Source organism: Propithecus coquereli, unplaced genomic scaffold (genome assembly GCF_000956105.1).
Source record: "Propithecus coquereli isolate 6110/MARCELLA unplaced genomic scaffold, Pcoq_1.0 Scaffold32, whole genome shotgun sequence".
Classification (NCBI taxonomy): domain Eukaryota; kingdom Metazoa; phylum Chordata; class Mammalia; order Primates; family Indriidae; genus Propithecus; species Propithecus coquereli.
Genome location: NW_012148841.1, coordinates 3,952,345 through 3,969,853, shown reverse-complemented (window position 1 = coordinate 3,969,853; position 17,509 = coordinate 3,952,345). Strand labels below are relative to the sequence as shown.

The 17,509-nt window shown below is 39.1% G+C and overlaps 1 protein-coding gene across 1 annotated transcript in view; it reads left to right on the top strand.

The window, feature by feature from the left end:
• The window catches only part of CCDC146 (coiled-coil domain containing 146), a 165,436-nt gene that overhangs the window by 7,187 nt on the left and 140,740 nt on the right, over window positions 1-17,509 (top strand). The window contains exon 2 of the mRNA XM_012650344.1: window positions 14,824-14,990. Coding sequence (XP_012505798.1) covers window positions 14,835-14,990 — 156 coding nt within the window. The 5' untranslated portion in view covers window positions 14,824-14,834. The remainder of the gene's footprint in view (window positions 1-14,823; window positions 14,991-17,509) is intronic.

Below are 17,509 nucleotides of genomic sequence, written 5' to 3'. Positions count from 1 at the left end.
CATGAAAAACTGAATGCTTTCTCCTTAAGATCTGGAACATCTTTCTCTCACTTTTATTCAGCATTGTACTGCAGGTCCTATGCAATGCAATTAGTCAACAAAAAGAAATATTAATAAAAGAATTTCTGGTTTTGGGTTCTGCATGTAAGAAACTTGGAAGTTGCCCCTCTAGCTTAACAAGTCAAAAGCTGAACGGACTGAAAAATCAACAATTATCTATGCATAGTTATGTATATATATGCTTATGTATGCTTATATATAAGTGAAATGAATGACAGCAATGATATAATGGCTGAGAGGGAGGAATTATGACTATTTTGTTATAAGGTGAAGCAGTACACCAGTTGTCCTTCGGTATCTGTGGGGAAATTGGTTCTAGGACCCCTGTGGATGCCAAAATCTGCACAGACAGAAGTCCCTCAGTCCTTAGTTGACCCTGTGGACCCTAAGTATGAGAAAAGTCAGCCCTCTGTATGTACACGTGGGTTTTGTATCCCAAGAATATTGTGTTTTCAATCCACATTTAGTTAAAAAAAATCCTTGTATAAGTGGACCCACGCAGTTCCAACCCATGTTGTTCAAGAGTCAACTGTAGTGTTACTTGAAATCGGACTTGGATTAGTTGGAAATAAATATTGAAAACTTAGGGCAACCATTTAAAAAAAGTAAAAAGAAAGACTTATAACTGATTCTAAAAAGGAGAGAAAAGACTTATAACTGATTCTAAAAAAGAGAAAATCATATAAAATGCACAATTAGGACCACAAAACAGAAAAAGAGTGGAAGACAAAAATAAGAACAAAGAACAAGAAAGATGAATAGAAAATAGTAATAAATATGGTGAATATTAATTGAACTATAGCAGGGTCTCAAATAATGTGGTTTCATTCAATGTCATTTCATTATAATGTTTATGAGGAAAAAAAAAATCAATTCCTGGCCAGGGCCACTATCTGTGTGGAGTTTGCATGTTCTCCCCATGTCTGCATGAGTTTTCTCTGGATACTTTGGTTTTCTCACACATCCCAAAGATGTGCACATTAGGTTAATTGGTGGGTCCAAATTGTCCCAGTTTGTGTAAGATGTGTATGTGTGTGAGTGCGCCCTGCAATGGAATGGCATCCTGTCCAGAGTTGGTTCCTGCTCTGCACCCTGAGTTGCTGGGATAGGCTCTGGCCACGTGCAACCCTGAACTGAACTAAGTGTGTTGGAAAATGAATGAATGAATACAAATTATTGTAAAATTAAAATTCATAAAATGTATGATAATCATATAAATGCACAACAGTAAACAATGCAGTACAAAAGTGCTCAGCCAACTCACCATATTTGTTATTGTTTGATTTTGAACTTCATGGTGGTAGGAGGTGCTCCTTTCAATTTTTGCTTTGCAAACATTTATTCCTTGATTTAACCCATCACCACTATGACTGCCATCACTCACTGATTCACCAATAATTAGGTAAATAATTATCTTACTTGTTTTTATTAATCTTTCTTAAATTTATATATAGCTCACATTTATTTCAATGTTTAATATTAGAAGTGTTTGAGGGTTTTATTTAGAAGTTTGGGAATGTTTCTGTGACCAGAAATATGCTATGGCAACTTAATTCTTGTTTATATCAATTAGTCTATGGTAAAATTGGTTTCATTATGTGTTGTTTTGCCTAAAGTCACAGTTTCCAAGAATGTATCAATGATGTTAAATGTGGGCTTACTATGTATCAGTAATCACTTTGAATAGGAATGGTCTACATGTACCAATTAAAAGACAGAAATTGTCAGAGTGGATCAAAAAAAACAAGACCTAACTATAGGTTGTCTACAAGAAATCCACTTTAAATATAAAGACATATAAATTAAAAGCAAGTGTATGGAGAAAAATATACCATACTAATACTAATCAAAAGAAAACAGGAGTAGCTATATTAATTTCAAACACAGCAGACTTCAAAGCAAGAAAGTTATCAGCGATACAGAAGGGCATTATATAATGATAAAGTGATCAACTCTCCAAGAAGACATAACAATTCTTAAAAAGAGCATCAAACTAGGTAAAGCAAAACCTCATAGAACTGCTCAGAGAAATTTGAATGTGCTATTATAGTTGGAGACTTCAACACCCTTCTGTCAAAAATGGACAGATCCAGAAGACAGAGAATCAGTAACAGCATAGATTAATCTCTGAAACAGTAAGTGGTGCTTGTGGTTAAGAATCAACTGCACCCTGTATGATTGAGTCAGTAAATGCTGTAAAGGACTGTGTAAATTGATCTCCCTGTCAGTAAGTTGTGCTTGCCAGAGGAACAAGATGCAATGTTTTTTTGGAACCTGTGACCAGCTCTAGCCCCTCAAGAGAAGCACTGGAATGTTCCAGGTGGTGGGTGGGGCCCTGGAACTTCCAGGTGAGTCCTTATTCTCTATCACAGCAGAGGTGGGTGGGGAAGTGAGGCTGGGCAGGCCTGAGTTGGGTGAGCCTGCCCTTAGGCACCACAAAAGCTGGTAAGGTAGTTGTTTTAGTGGGGATGAAAGATCCACTCCTGGCCTTCTAGGGACAGCCACCAGGGATGGGTTGAGGTGGCCCCACCCAGCCAGAAAGTCTGCTGGTGGAGGCAGGGGCCCTCTGAAATCCACAATCTGGCTGCTGGAGCAGGTTTTACTCTTCTCCCCCTTCCCCCTGCTTCATGGTTTCTCTCTGGCATCTGCCAGCAGGCAGGAACTCAATCTAGCCGAGCTTCCTAGCAATGGCACTGCAGGCTGGGAGCTTCCCTTTCCAGGATCCTACCCTGGGCTGAGAGCACAGCTTTCCTGTGGGAGCAGGGTTGCTCTGTGGGTGTGCAGTGGCTGGGACCCACACTATGTTCTCTTTTTTGTTATGCCCACTCGGGCTCCCATGCCTCCCAAGATTAGTTCACAAAGCTCCCCTCCATTCCCCTGAGCAATGTGATTGAGTCCTGGGGATATGGGATCTGGCCTGCAGGCCTGTCCCTGGGCCCCGAAAGATCAAATCCCTGACCATGCCAGGGAGAAGCATACTGGTCCTGGGCTGCTTGTGGGGTGCTAAAGGAGATTTGATGTTCCTTAACTTTAGGGTGTGCCCTGCTCTGATGGAGCAGCCAGGCAAGCAGCACTGGGGAGGGCTGGTGAGCAGGGAGCTCACAGTCTGAGCTCCGCTTTGTTGTCTGCAGGTCTTTTAAGAGGAAAGATTTGAGCCTCACTCTCTCTGAAAGCCCCAGCAGATGGGAAGCAGCAGTTCCTGAGAGGCCTGGCTCAAGTGTCTGCCTTGGCAGCTGCAGACAAGGGAGGGGAAGGAGAGGAAAAGAATCTGAATGGGGGAATCTAGCACTCTGGTTGTCTCTGTCCCTGTCTCCAAAGGCAGCCCTCTCGAATGTCCTGTCTCTGAGATCACACAGATCACCCGGGACCCACCAGCCCCCTGTGGCTCCTGCAGTCTGGGCCGGAGTTGAGAAATGTTTATGTGGGAATGAGCAAGATGAAAACTGAGGGGCTGAATCCCTATGGGGAGGACAAAGGTACATGGTGGGTGGAGAAGCAATATAGCATCTGCTGTCTCAGCTTGGGTCTGTGGTAACAGGAAGTGCCCTCAGGGGTCTGGCAGCCTGCTGCTTTATCCTCAAGAAGCTTCCAGTTTAATGGCGGCAGCAGCTTTTGGACTCCTGAGGATAGAGAGGCTCTCCAGCAGCTTAGGAGCCTACTGACTGCCAAAGATGTGAGGGAGGCAGGAACAAACCCCTCCACCTACCCTTCTCACTGGACTCCAGCCCTCTCGGGGGTTGACCTCTGCTGATATCTTGCTCCTTCTTGTTCTGTTCTTCTTCTCATGGAATCTCTTGTAGGTTCTGGCACTTTTCCCTTGGAATTACACCCAATCTATGATTAATTGTTTGTTTTTTCTTATTCATCAAAAACTTTTCCTTCTTTCCGAGACAATCTAGCAGCTGGTGTCTCTGGTTAGCCATCTTCCCTGATCTCCCCCAGACTTCTTATGTAGAATACAAAAAGTATGAACCACAAAAGAAAAAAAAATGATAGATTGGATTTCATCAAAATTCAAAACTTTTTCTCTTCAAAAGATACTGCTAAGAAAATGAAAAGGCTAGGAGGAGACACTGAGAGAAAATATTCACAAAACATATCTGATAAAAGACTTATATCCAGCAAATACAAAGAACTCTTACAATTTAATAATAGGAAGACAAACAACCTGATTTTTTTAAATAGTCACAAAAAAAATTTGAACAGACACTTCACTCAAGAAGAGATGCAAATAGCAAATAAGCATATGAAAAGATGCTCAATATAATAAGTCATTATGGAAATGCAAATTAAAACCTTGAGATACTACCACACATCCGCTAGAATGTCTAAAATTAGTAATAAAAATATTGGCCATACCCAGTGTTGGCAAAGATGTGGAGCACTGGAATCCCTTGTACATTTTTGGTGGGAGTATAGGTACAGCCACTTTGGAAACCAATTTGGCAGTTTCCCATATAATTAAATATACATTTAACATACAACCCAGCAATTCCACTCCTAGGTATTACCCAAGAGAAATGGGTATATATATACCCAAGAGAAAACGTACAGTCACATGATCAAATGTTCATAGCAACTTGATTCATAATAGCCAAAAATTGGAAACAAATCCAGTGTCTATCAACTGGTAAATGGAAAATAAATTGTGGTTCATTTGTACGATGAAATTGTACTCAGCAATGAAATACTGATAGCCACAACAATGTAAATGAATCTAGGTAATAGAAGCCAGACACATCTATGATTCTGTTTCAGTTTGGGCTGCTATATAAAAGTACTATAGACTGGGTGGTTTGTAAACAACACAGATTTATTTCTCACAGTTCTGGAGTCTAGAAGTCTGAGATCAGGGCGGCAGCATAGTCAAGTTCAGATAAGGGTCCTCTTCCAGGTTGCAGATTGCCAAGTTCTTGTTGTATCTTCACAACAGATACAACAGAAAGAGAGGCAGAAAGAGAGCTAGGTAGCTCTGTGGCCTCTTTTTATAGAGGCTCGAATCCCATTGATGAGGGCTCCACCCGCATGATTTGTTACCTCCCAAAGGCTCCACCTCCAAATACCATCACATTGGGATTAGATTTCAACATATGAATTTTGTGGAGATACAAACATTCAGTTCATAACAGATACTATTGACATGATATTCTAGAAAAGGCAATACTGCTGGTGGTTATCAAGTGCCAGGCATGGAGAGGATGGGGGTAAGAGGGGGATGGTGAGGGACTGACTGTAAAGGGGCACGAAGGAGCTTTTTAAAGCAATAGAAATGTTTGTGGTAATGACCACACAACTGTCAACATTTGTAAAAACTCATCAGATTGCACACTTAAAATTGTGAGTTTTATTGAATTTAAATTAGACCTCGATAAAGCTGACTTTAAAAAAAACTTAGTTCATGATTCCCTTTTCTCTCTTCCTCCTGGGCATGAGACCTAAGTCCAGGGTCATTAGATATGGTTTCAGGATGGTTTTCGGGTCAGTGGTTAGTGTCTGACCATGCCGGCTCCTCCTAAGATGTGCTCCCATCTGGGTCTCAGACATGGGTGTCCATGCTGGCGTATTCCGAGAATTCTGCATCCCCATCCGAGTCTCCCTTGCATGGTCCACAGAGCTTTCTGAAGCAGCGTCCGTTCTTCACACCTTCAAGGGCTTTTGGGTGTTGTGCTCCCAACCAGCCCCCACACCTCTACCGTTCCCCTCTGCCTAGGTAGTCCTCTCTGCTTCATCACTTAAAGGGACGACAGTGGTGATGGCTCTGGAATCTTGCCGCTTTCTACAAGTCCCACCAGGGAAGGGAGGCATGTCGTTCCCTTGATATTCTTGAATATCCAGATTCTACCATTTCCTTTTTAAAGGGGCTTATGTCAACTTGTTTTCTCACCAACTCTCCTTGTTCTCCACCTCAGAGAAACACTTGTTTGTTTATTTTTATTTCAAATGTCCTCTTCCAATGTAAAAGTAGAAAATTGGCTTGGTAAATATTCTTCTAACCCTATAATTAATGTAAGAACCTTTGCCCTTAAAGGAAGGAAATAAATTGAGTAAGAGATGCTACCAAGAGAGAGGAAGACTAAAGTGGAGATCTGCCTAGGGCCAGTGAAAGCCTGAGAACAGGAAATACTTATGCAACAAAAAGAGGAGGCTATGAAATTTGCAGACATGGGAGGGGGAACTTTGCCTACTTCACTTATTGTCTAAAGTAGCTCTTCCCCTGTCTTGGAATCAACATATATTCCCTTAAGGACTTGTATTTAACTGTGTCATTCCCTTTCTCCTGCTCTAATACTCAATGTCCTGTATAGTCTTTCTTATCCTAGACTGAACATTTCACAGTGAGATTTGAAGATTAGGTCTTCCAAGTCTCTCACACCGAAGCCTAAAGGAATGCTCTTGGACACATTCGTGCTGGAGGACTCAGACCATCTTTTCCAGCTTATAGATTACTGAAATATTTGGTCCAGCTCCTGGCTGACCTCTGTTTATTTGTTCCCTTTCAAAATGATTTAAGGCACATTATATATGAAAAGCAAAAGAACAACGTAGTGGTAGGAGGGGGTTAACATTTATTGAGGACTATATATGCTGGGCACTGGGCTGAGACCTCACATGCATTGTCCCAATTAATCTTCACAATAACTCTTAAATCATCTTGCAGTTTAGGAAATAACCACTTAGTAGTTGAACATTTTTCTCAAGTTCACACAGGAAGGGGAGGAATAAGATTCAAGCCCAAATTAATGAACTTCAAAGTAGTCACTTCATTACCCTATGCTGCCATCCTGGTAGAATAAGTCAACATCACTAATCCAGGTCTTAGATGAACTACTGGGAGGAGGAGGTGGAAGAAGGGAAGACCCTTGCTGCTACTGATGGGAAGCAATGATAGCTCATATGTCATGAAGTTCTTTGCTAAGCAAACAGACCAGTGTAGGTCCACGTTCCTACTAACCAGGGCATGGGGAAGAGGAAATGGGTAAACTATAGAGCAGATTTGCAAAGCAGTTGCCTAATTAGATAAGATACATAAACTATTATATAATTGTAATTATTGTAATGTTTTAAGTGTGCTTTTTGGTTCCATTTTTAAAAATTCAAGCACAGAGGACAGTGGAATTTTTAAAATGTGCACATTTTCATAGCAAGCAAGAGGAGTGGCCTACAGTGTGACTAGATTGCACTCACACATGTAGACTCTCTGCTTTACAGACTTTCTGGAAGACTGTCAGCTTTAGACCTACTTGGGCATTCCCAGCCTCCTCTTAGTCTCTGCTCACACTAAATTATTTGGAAACTATTAAGGGAACTGATAGGGCCTTTGGGACACTCTTTGAATTTCTGAAGTCTGCCTCAACTTGCAGAATGATTATAAATTATTGCGGATATAAGACCAGTGTTTCTTGCCACACTGTGTTTATATGAAGGCTTTCCATTGGTTTGTAACTATAGCAACAAATTCTATAGCCCATTGTTTCACCTCATGGACTGCCTAATAATGACTGCTCTATGAGAATTAATTTAACTTTAATTGACTTACATTGTGTTGGCTTGCTTTTTGCGAAAGGAGTCCTAGCCTTACACTGTTGCAGTGACAGAAGTTGAATTTCATCAGCCTGCTTGTACCCTTGATCCTGCTTTTGGCTACTGAAGCCCAAGAGGAAAGGACTTTGCTAAGACCATGGAGAGATTCTTGTATGGTATAATGGTAAAGGGTAATGGATTTGCAGCCAGGGGACATGGGTTTGAATAAATCCTACCCTTTACTGCTGTATTATCTTGGGCACATCATTTATACTCTCTGACCTTCAATTTCCTCGTCTACAAAATGGAGATAATTCTTATGGTACTCGGTTGTTAGGATTAAGTGAAATAATTTGAAGGAAGGTGCTGTTTAAATTGTAAAGGGTTACATAGATGTCTTTATTATGAGGTGCACTGGGCAGGAGTGCCTGCATGCTGACAGGGGCGACCGGGAGGGTATGCGGAGACAAAGTCACGTCTGTTTCTCTGACAGTTCTGCCACGTGTATGGTGCTTCCCCATCATGACCCCACATGTTATATCTACTCTGAAGTGAGTAATATAGTGCTCATTTTGGCTATGCAGGTTTCTGAGAAGAAAGGGAAAAAATAGTTAAGAAGCTTTGAAGAGAGGGTGAGGAACTTTTCTTGGGTCTGTGCTTGGGGTGTGGTGGGATTGGACAAAGGAAGGCAAGAAGACAGTGAAACGAGGAGGGACGGGGCCTAGCGCGTTCTCAGCATCCTTCCAGCCCAGGGAGGGGTGCTTATTCTCTAACAGAGCCTTGGCTTCCCCAGGAGCACGGGCAATTAACAGATTCCTCACTAATGACACATGCACGTAATTTAAAGTTTAACTGCCTAACACATGTGAACATTGACTTTAATGGCTAGATATGCACTTGTCGCTTTCTCTCAGAGTTTTGCTTTCTTTTGTGTGTTTGTGTGTTTTTAATTAAAGGTAATTCAAACCACATTGTTATTTTGACACTTCAATTATGAGGCAAATTTTATCTGTACGTATTTACTGCAGGAGTTTTCGTTTTTCCTGCGCCTGAGTGGGGATTTGCCAAGATTCTTTTTTTGAGAGGGTATTTTTCTTTTTCGTGCTTTTAGGAGCAGAAAAAAGTTGTGGTTTTTTTTGTTGTTGTTGTTGGGTCTTGGAATGACAAAGCTTTTTAATGCCTCTTTTTAAAAACATGTATCTATATCTTTAAAAAAATGTTTCAAGTCTAATTTTGTCTTTGTATAGTAAAAAATAGTATTGAATAATGTACATAGAATATAAGATGTAGATGCAAATAATCGCATTTTATCTGCTGCATTTATTAATAGGACTGCCAATTTGGTAATATCCGATATTGTTGTTGTCCATTGTGTGGATCTGAGGTATGCCTCATGTCAGATTGGCTGCCCGATGTTCTGAGCCTGTCGGATTGTGGACCAGAAGCTCTCAGGATGGGCCTTCAACATAGCCTATTAACATTATTTCCAAAAGAGAGTGTGTATATAATCACAGAGACATACTGACAGGATTGAGAGGCACTTGTCATACAATTTTATACCATAATTTTTATAACCCTATTTTGACATTTTTATGTTTTTTAATATATTAGGAAAACAAAAAAAAAAAATGGAAGTGTCCCAGAGTTCTCCTTTCCTCTGAGAGGTTCGGCTCTGAGTTACTGTAGAAAGTTATGTATTAATAGTTAACCTTCTAGAGCCATGGGCTGCTGGGGGAAGGACCACCATCATGTTTCCAGGGCAGTTAGAAGAGCTAAATTACAAAGAAGTTGCTCAGGTTCCATGTAGGACTAGGAGAGAAATGTGTCATGTTTGAATTGACATTACACCCTGCTATTTCTAAAATGAGCAAAACTTGTTCAGTGATGAGTAATATTGAAAGACAGTGTGGTTTCCTGCTACATCTTTCTTGAAGCATTGCCATTTTACTGTCAAAAAATCATATCCTTTGTGTATCCTGCCCCCTTCTCTGGAGCATGTGGTGTTTGTTTTTTGCATATGCTCCTGGTAACTATCAAGAAAACAAATTTCCCTGAGAGTTCAAAATCAAAACAAAATGATGATCACCTATGTTTAGCTTTAAAGAAGAGGAAGTAGTGATGTATTACAAAACAAGGCATACCCTGCAATGTTTATTGCTTCATTATTCTTTGTGAAGCTTCCTATTTTGGCTTTCTATTTTAACCCGTAGATGAAATGTGACTAATAGAGGACTTGAATGTTCTTCTGTGATGGGACTAAAGTTTATATTTAGCTTCTTTTCTCCTTCACTGGCCTTCGCCTTCTCTGTGTGTCTAAAGCTTGCGTGTCAAGTCCTCTGCTTTCTTGAAAGCCTCATAAGCCCACATCCTCCCCACTTCAGACTCCTGCAGCATAGCTTGGTACTGCCTTGGCTCCTCCCAATGGGGGCTGCCGCTCTGCAGAACTTGCTGTGCCAATGGCACCCCCGGAAGCATGCAGTGCGTGGCCACCCTGTTTCCGCGGTCCAAACTTTCATTGCACCTGTTTCAGTTATAACTTTGAAAAATTTGTCTGTGATTTTTTGATTAATTTCTGTCTTGCCACCAGTCTGTGGGCCCCCGGAGGTGAAGAACCTTGTTTGGTTTGCTCACCATTGTTATCCGTCTCCTCCTGGAGCACAGCGGCTGGCTCCTAGCCTCCAAACTGATACCCTTTCCAAACCGCTCTTTTCACTGTCACCAATCTCTTTACAACTCAGATAACTCCTCTCTGCAAAAAATGCCTGGAGATTAAAGTCTAAATTCCAAGCAACAAATTGCTTTTTAAGCTTTATCTACCTTCCTATGAACACTGCCTTTTATTTGGGCTAATTTTACCTTACCTTATATGATATAGAGCTAGTCATTTCCCTATCTTGCTTCTTTAGGTTATAAATTGCTTGCATCTTTGTAGATCTTGGTCTTCATAAAAGGACTCAATAGGCTGGGTGCAGGGCTCATGCCTATAATCCTAGCACTCTGGGAGGCCAAGGCAGGAGATCTCTTGAGGTTAGGAGTTTGAGACCAGCCTCAGCAAGAGCAAGACTCCGTCTCCACCTGTCTCTACTAAAAACAGAAAAATTAGCTGGGTGTTGTGGCGCATGCCTGTAGACCTGGCTTCTCGGGAGGCTGAGGCAGGAGGATCGCTTGAGCACAGGAGTTTGAGGTTGCTGTGAGCTAGGCTGACACCACAGCACTCTACTCAGGGCAACAGAGTGAGACTCTGTCTCAAGAAAAGGGGACTCTAAATATTTGCTTGATTGATTTAGGTATTTTGGAAATTCTCTAGAATTACTATACCTGATAGAAATGTAGTTCTTTCTACACCACGAATTTAAGACATTTTATAAATATTCTGTTGTTTATATCACTGTAGCCTAAGAATATTATTCCATCGTTTTATTTACAGCTGTAGGTCCTATTGCTTGCAGCATGGTAATATTGATACAATGGGCTTTGCAATCCTATATTAACTAATCCTTGAATATTTATTGTTTTATCCATTAAACTTTGTTATCTATGTTATCTATGTCAGTCCTTCCTCCCTATTATCTAGATTAATTAGTATTTTAGGTTTTAATTCAATGAGACTTTTTTATGTGTCTCTATTGTGTTTTCTTAATTTCCTACTTACTCTCCCTTTCTTTTTTTTAAACCATTTTATTGAGGTATAATTGACATATAAAAAGCTGTACATATTTGATGTATACATCTCAATGCATTTGTGGATAAGTATGAAGACTGGCATTCCCTTATGCAATGGAGGCACCTTACCAACCTTCTCTCCAGAAAGGCAGTCATCCTGATCTCACCAAAGTGGAACAATGGAGACCTTGTAGGCTAAGGTTCTTTTAGAAACTGCTCTGGGTCTGTTAGGTAGATAGTGAGGGATTCCGGGTCTCCTAGGGACAAAAGTGGGTGCTATTGCCCCCATCTAGGTCCTTCCCCACCCTAATTCTCCACACCTGGGAGGGGAGAGAATACTCTACAAATCTGCCAATCAGAACTTGGCACACCAGCTGCAAAAGAATGCAGAGGACTCTCTAGCCCACGGGCCAACCAGTATAGCTACCATAAAGTCCGGAGAGTGACCTAGAACCCACATGCGCAGTAAGATTCAAGTCACGCAGCTCCCAGTTGTCCAATCAAAGTGGTTCCATAGTGATGTCTGAAACAGAGGGAGGTCCCTATATAGACACCATAAAACAAGACCCAGACCATAACCAAGCCCCTGTTTTTGCGTCCTTCCTTTGCTTTCCCTGTGCTGCAGCAGTGGGTCCGGTCGTCATCTGTGGCATATGTATCACGCTCTGTAAACCTGTATCTTGCTCTTGTCCTATAATCCTATCTTTCTCTCCTCAATAAACCTCATTTTTATGCTTGCCTGACTTTGGTATGTCTGGTCATTTTTCGGCCATGGGTGTGCCAAGAACCAACATTTCACACTGAAACCTGACAGGTCCACTTGAATACATGAGCAAATCAATGGCTAATGTACAGGGCTGGCTTCATGGATGTGTTACCTGTGCAGTCACAAAAGGACTCGCTCTCAGATGGGCTGTGCAGTTGGTTTAATGTCCTGGTGTCACCATCTTTAAATGCTTAGTAATTTTATTTTTGAACTTGTGTTTTGTAAAGTGAAAACTCTTGGGACAATTAAGCATGCACATGAACAGCAGAGATAGGCCAGTGGCGATGTGCACAGACCTGAGCCTACTGCTACGGCAGGCAGTGCAGTTGAGCAATTGGCCTGGTGGCCTGGTGCTCCAATGCATGCCTCAGAGCAGTGTGGGGTACTGCAGAGTCCCAAGGCAGCTGGCCAGCACTTGTGTCCAGATTGGCAGCAGTAACGGCAGCAACAGCAGCAGAAGCAGCAGGGACAGCAAAAGTAATAGAGGCAGCTAGCACAGTCATGCCCTCAGCAGAAAGAAGAGGCTCTGCATGGGGACATCTCTTGGACCCACCGTAGGAGACTTGTCCCCAGAACCTGTCCCGTGGCATTTGTGCATATAGTAAGGACTGGAACTGCTGACATTTGTGCAGAAATTTTTTTAAAAATTAGTAAAAAATAATAGCAAACACATGGACATTGCAATAAAGCATATCAAGGAGTTGTTAAAATTCTTCAGAATTTAAAATCTCCAATTTTGAAAACTGCTATAACATCACAAATCAAATATCCATAGGGTTAGAAATAGAAATTAAATTTAAATATCATTGCATTCTACAGAAAAGAACACTTTTCACATACAGCATTGAATAAACGAAGTATTCACAAACAAGGCCATTTTTAATTTTATTTTTCTTTGTAATTGAACATATAGCAATAGAATGCATATAAGCAAGTGTTTTGGTGCATATACAAACCATAAAGCCACTTTTGGATTCTTGCACAACCTCCTCCAGGTACAAGTGTCAGAGGAAACAATAAAATGAATATTGAATAAAATTTCATTTAAAATTTGGTTTGCACATGAAAATAATTTGTATGAAGAATTAAATATTTCTAAAAAAATTGTTCTATGAGAGTCATCAGCTCTGGAGGTTACATTTTGAAATGATTTATTAGAAATGTATCTAAATGTTGGCACAGCCTCTAAATATTCCTATCAATTCTAGTAACAGATGTATCAGCAAGAAGATTCTTCTCAAAATTAAAAATTGTCAAAAATTATTTATGATCTTGCATTTCCCAAGAGTGACCAACATCACTTTCCACTATACCAATTGAAAATGAAGTTGCAATGAGTACAGATTTTGATAACCTAGTAAATGAATTTGTAGAAAAGTGATCCAGAAAAATCTTATGATCAATCAAAATATTATATTATTTTTATTTTAAATAAAATTATGACACCAAAAATATTGTCTTGGAATCTGTATGTTTATGTTTTTACTCATGTATCACTATTACCCCTATTATATTTTATGAGTCATAAAATATTTTTAAAGGGAAAACATTATATTTTGGTAACTGTAATAGCACATTTCTCTCGCTTTTTGAACAAGAAATCTCACCTTTATTTTTTGCCCTAGGCCCTGCAAATTGTGTAGGTGGCCCTGTCAATATGATTTGGGGAAAAAAAATTTTCAAAGCTGGTATTAGCATTTATTTGCCCATGACAATTACAAAAGAACCTCAGTTTTGCTTCTATGGGAATTTGGTTTTGGACAAACTAACTTTCCAAAAGGAGTGAATGCATTATTGTTACTTCATTGATTTAGCATTAAGCATTTTATTTCTGAAAAGTCAAGCAAATTATTTGCAATTATAATATTCTTCAGACATTAGAAGAGTAGCAGAACTGGTTTGTTCTATTGGCAATTATTTCTAGTGCACATTCTAGTAAGGATGTTTATTTGCTAGGTGTTGAAGGTATATGGGTAAATAAGATATAGTTCCTATTCTAAGGAGTCTAATAAGGTAGACAATATGAAAAAATAGTGAATTAAAATATAGTATTTTAAGGGCAGCTACAGAAGTATGTACAAGATATAGATGATAGAGGTATGCGAAAGCAAAGGGTACTTAACCCGACGGGATAGCTAGAGAGGTTTCTGCCTACTTGTTCCATAAATGTCTAGGCTGATACTGACTTGCATTCTCACTGCAATTCTTTTGTTCCATTTTATTAAATGGAGAGCAAAGAATCTCTTGCCTGAGATCAGACGCCCACCAGCCCTGCCACCAGTGCAACCATTGCTGTCTTTGTTCCTTCCCTAGACTTGGACCCTCAAGAGCTTGTTTCTGACTAGCTTAACTCTGCTCATGCCCATATTTCAGCCTAGCTGCTAGTTTGTATTTTTCCAAAATAATTGGAATTGGAATTAACTTTGTGTTATATTTTAAGGATGAAGGTTGTATTTATTTATCCATTGAATAAATACTAATTGAGTGCCTAGTATGATAGTCAGTAAACTCAGAAACTTAGTTCCTGCTCTTATAGAGCTTATATTCTAGTTATATATTTTATTTTCCAATTAATGCAACAGTTCTCTACTTTTTAAAAATAAGAATTATTGATTTGAATGTAGCGATAGAGAATATCTTTATTACAAAGCAGCCTTTACTAACAAGATTATAGCTTACTTTCCTGGTTTATAGTTTCATTAAAGAATAGCTTATTCCAGTTGAATTTTGCTTACTTTTATTATTTTTCATTACTTTTACTTTATACGTGAAGGCACTTCTAAACAGCTAAATATGGATTAATTTTATTTTAGAATTGTGAAAAATGGAAGACAGTACCACAGACACAGAAAAAGAAGAGGAAGAGGAGAAAGATGAAAAGGATCAAGAGCCCATTTATGCCGTAGTGCCCACAATTAACATTCAAGATGAGCGGTTTGTTGAGTTATCTGAAACTCCAGCTTTTATTTTTCTGCATGAGGTAAAGTTCTCTTTCTATCTTCCTGTGGTAAACTCTGAACCATCATCTACTTAAAAATTCAGATGAAGCCAATATCATTACCAAAATTCTTTATTAAATACATCCTGTAGGCAATAGGTACAGTTTGAAGCACTTTAAAACAAAATGATCTCCGCCTTTTCTTCTAGGAGTGTTTCATGTACTTGTGAACAGTTGCTGTAGTGTAGGTTCTGCTACTTTTGTAGTATAATAAATACTTGCATTTATATGCAGTCAATTATGCACATTTCATGAGTTGGTACATGAAATAAAAAAGGAGATTTTTTAATCATTGTATATACTATATTCACTTCCATGAAATGAAGATAAAAGACCTTGTATCATATAATGATAGACAGAACATACATTTACCTAACTAACTGTAATTATTGCAGTGAAATACTGAAATCTGCTGTTTTCTATAAGCAAAGAAACAAAAAGGGGCATATAATAAATTATATATTCTCATTGTCTGATTTTTAAAAAGCAAGATGATCATTTAGGAAATACCCATATGTGTGGAGAGTTGCTTATTTTAAGCAATGATGGACTGCCTGTGCAACTGTTACTGTGTCATGCCTAAGAGCTGTACTTTAAAAAATAGTTTAGAGGATATTTGAATTACAGACTATTAACTTTATGTACATATAACTGAATAAAACATTCTATGAAATTTGATAGTCATAGTAAAAATAAGCTTATGAAGTCTTTAAAGCAAAAACAGAGTTTATTCAAAACCAAGAAGCAAAACCAAATTGAAATAGGATGCAATAAAAAAGTAATCTTTAAAATGATAGCATTTCATATATATGTGTATAGGACGTAAATAGCTGCATTGTTTACTTTTTTCTATAGTTTTAACTTTTTATTTTATTTTGACATAATTTCATATATACAGGAAATTTGCAAGAACGGTACAAAGAATTTTTATGTACATTTCACCCAGATTCCTCAGACGTTAGTATTTTACCACATTTGCTATATTATTTTCTTTCTGCCTTCTTGTTCTCTCAATCTCTCTCAATCTCTCTCAATCTCTCTCAATCTCTTTCTCTCTGTAGACATGATGCCCCTTTATACCTAAATGCATGTTTAGTGTGTTTTCTAAAAATAAGTTTATTCTCTTACTTAATAGTGCTGCCATTATATCAGGAAATTAACATTGATAACAATACCATTATCTAATCTACAGACCTAATTCAGATCTTGCCAGTTTTCTCAGTAATGTTCTTCATAACAAAAGAGAATTCCAGGTTATACGTTGCATTCAGTAGTCATCTCTTTAGCCTCCTGTAATCTAGAATGATTTCTCAGTATTTGTTTAGTTTTTATGACACTAACACTTTTGAACAATATAAGCCAGTTATTTTGTAGAATTGCTTTCAACTTGGATTTGTCAGGTTTTCTCATGATTATATTCAAGTTCAGCATTTTTTTTGGAACTACCACAGACACAATGTTACGTTCTTCTCAAGTAACTCATATCAGGAGCACATGATGTTGACTTGTCCCACTACTAGTGTTGTTAACCTTGATCACTTGGTTAAGGTGGTGACTCCCAGGTTTCTCTTCTATTTATTACTTTTTTCTGTTTGAAATTAATAAGCACCTTAAGGGGAGACACTCTGAGACTATGTAAGTGTCTTACTTCTCCTAAAATTTTCACCTAGGAGTTTGACATCTGATGATTCTTGCCCAAATCAATTATTCTTATGATGGTTGCCAAATGCTGATTTTCTAATTCCATCATTCCTTTTACATTTATTAAGGGGCTTCCTACTGTAAGAAAGAACTTTCTCTTCTTTCGTATTTATTTGTCAGTTTGTCTATTAGTGTGGACTTACGGTTTCTTAATTTATTCAGTGGATTATAATCCATTACTATTATTCCTTTCGATGCTTTAATTGTCCCACATTTGGCCAGTGTACACCCTTCAAGTAGGCTTATTTGTCCTTTGACATGTTCCAGTCATTCCTTGTGCCCTTCTTTACTTTCTGTCACAGGGATGTATTCCAGGCGCATCTTGTATTTCCTTTGCTCCAGCCCTGGAACCAGCTGTCTCTTGGAGGATCCCTGGTTCCTGTTAGTGGAGAATGATGTTTGGAAGCTAAGCTCTTAATGCTGGGTATGGTCACTGCTCCTGGTATGTCACTGCTTCTAGGCCCTCTCAGTAGTCAGAGGTAGGAAATAGATGCATACATATTTGTATTCACACAAATTTGTATCTATTTCTACAACTGTCTTTATATAAAATTTAAAACCATGATTTCATACCTTTAGTCTTAATATTTTTAAGTTATCAGAGTCCTCGTTTCTGCTAAAATCCATCATATGTCCAACTTTGCAATGGATTTCTACTTCCACAACACTACCCTTAATAATTCAATCAAAGGCCAGGTGCGGTGGCTCACGCCTGTAATCCTAGCACTCTGGGAGGCGGAGGTGGGCGGATCATTTGAGCTCAGGAATTCGAGACCAGCCTGAGCAAGAGTGAGACCCCC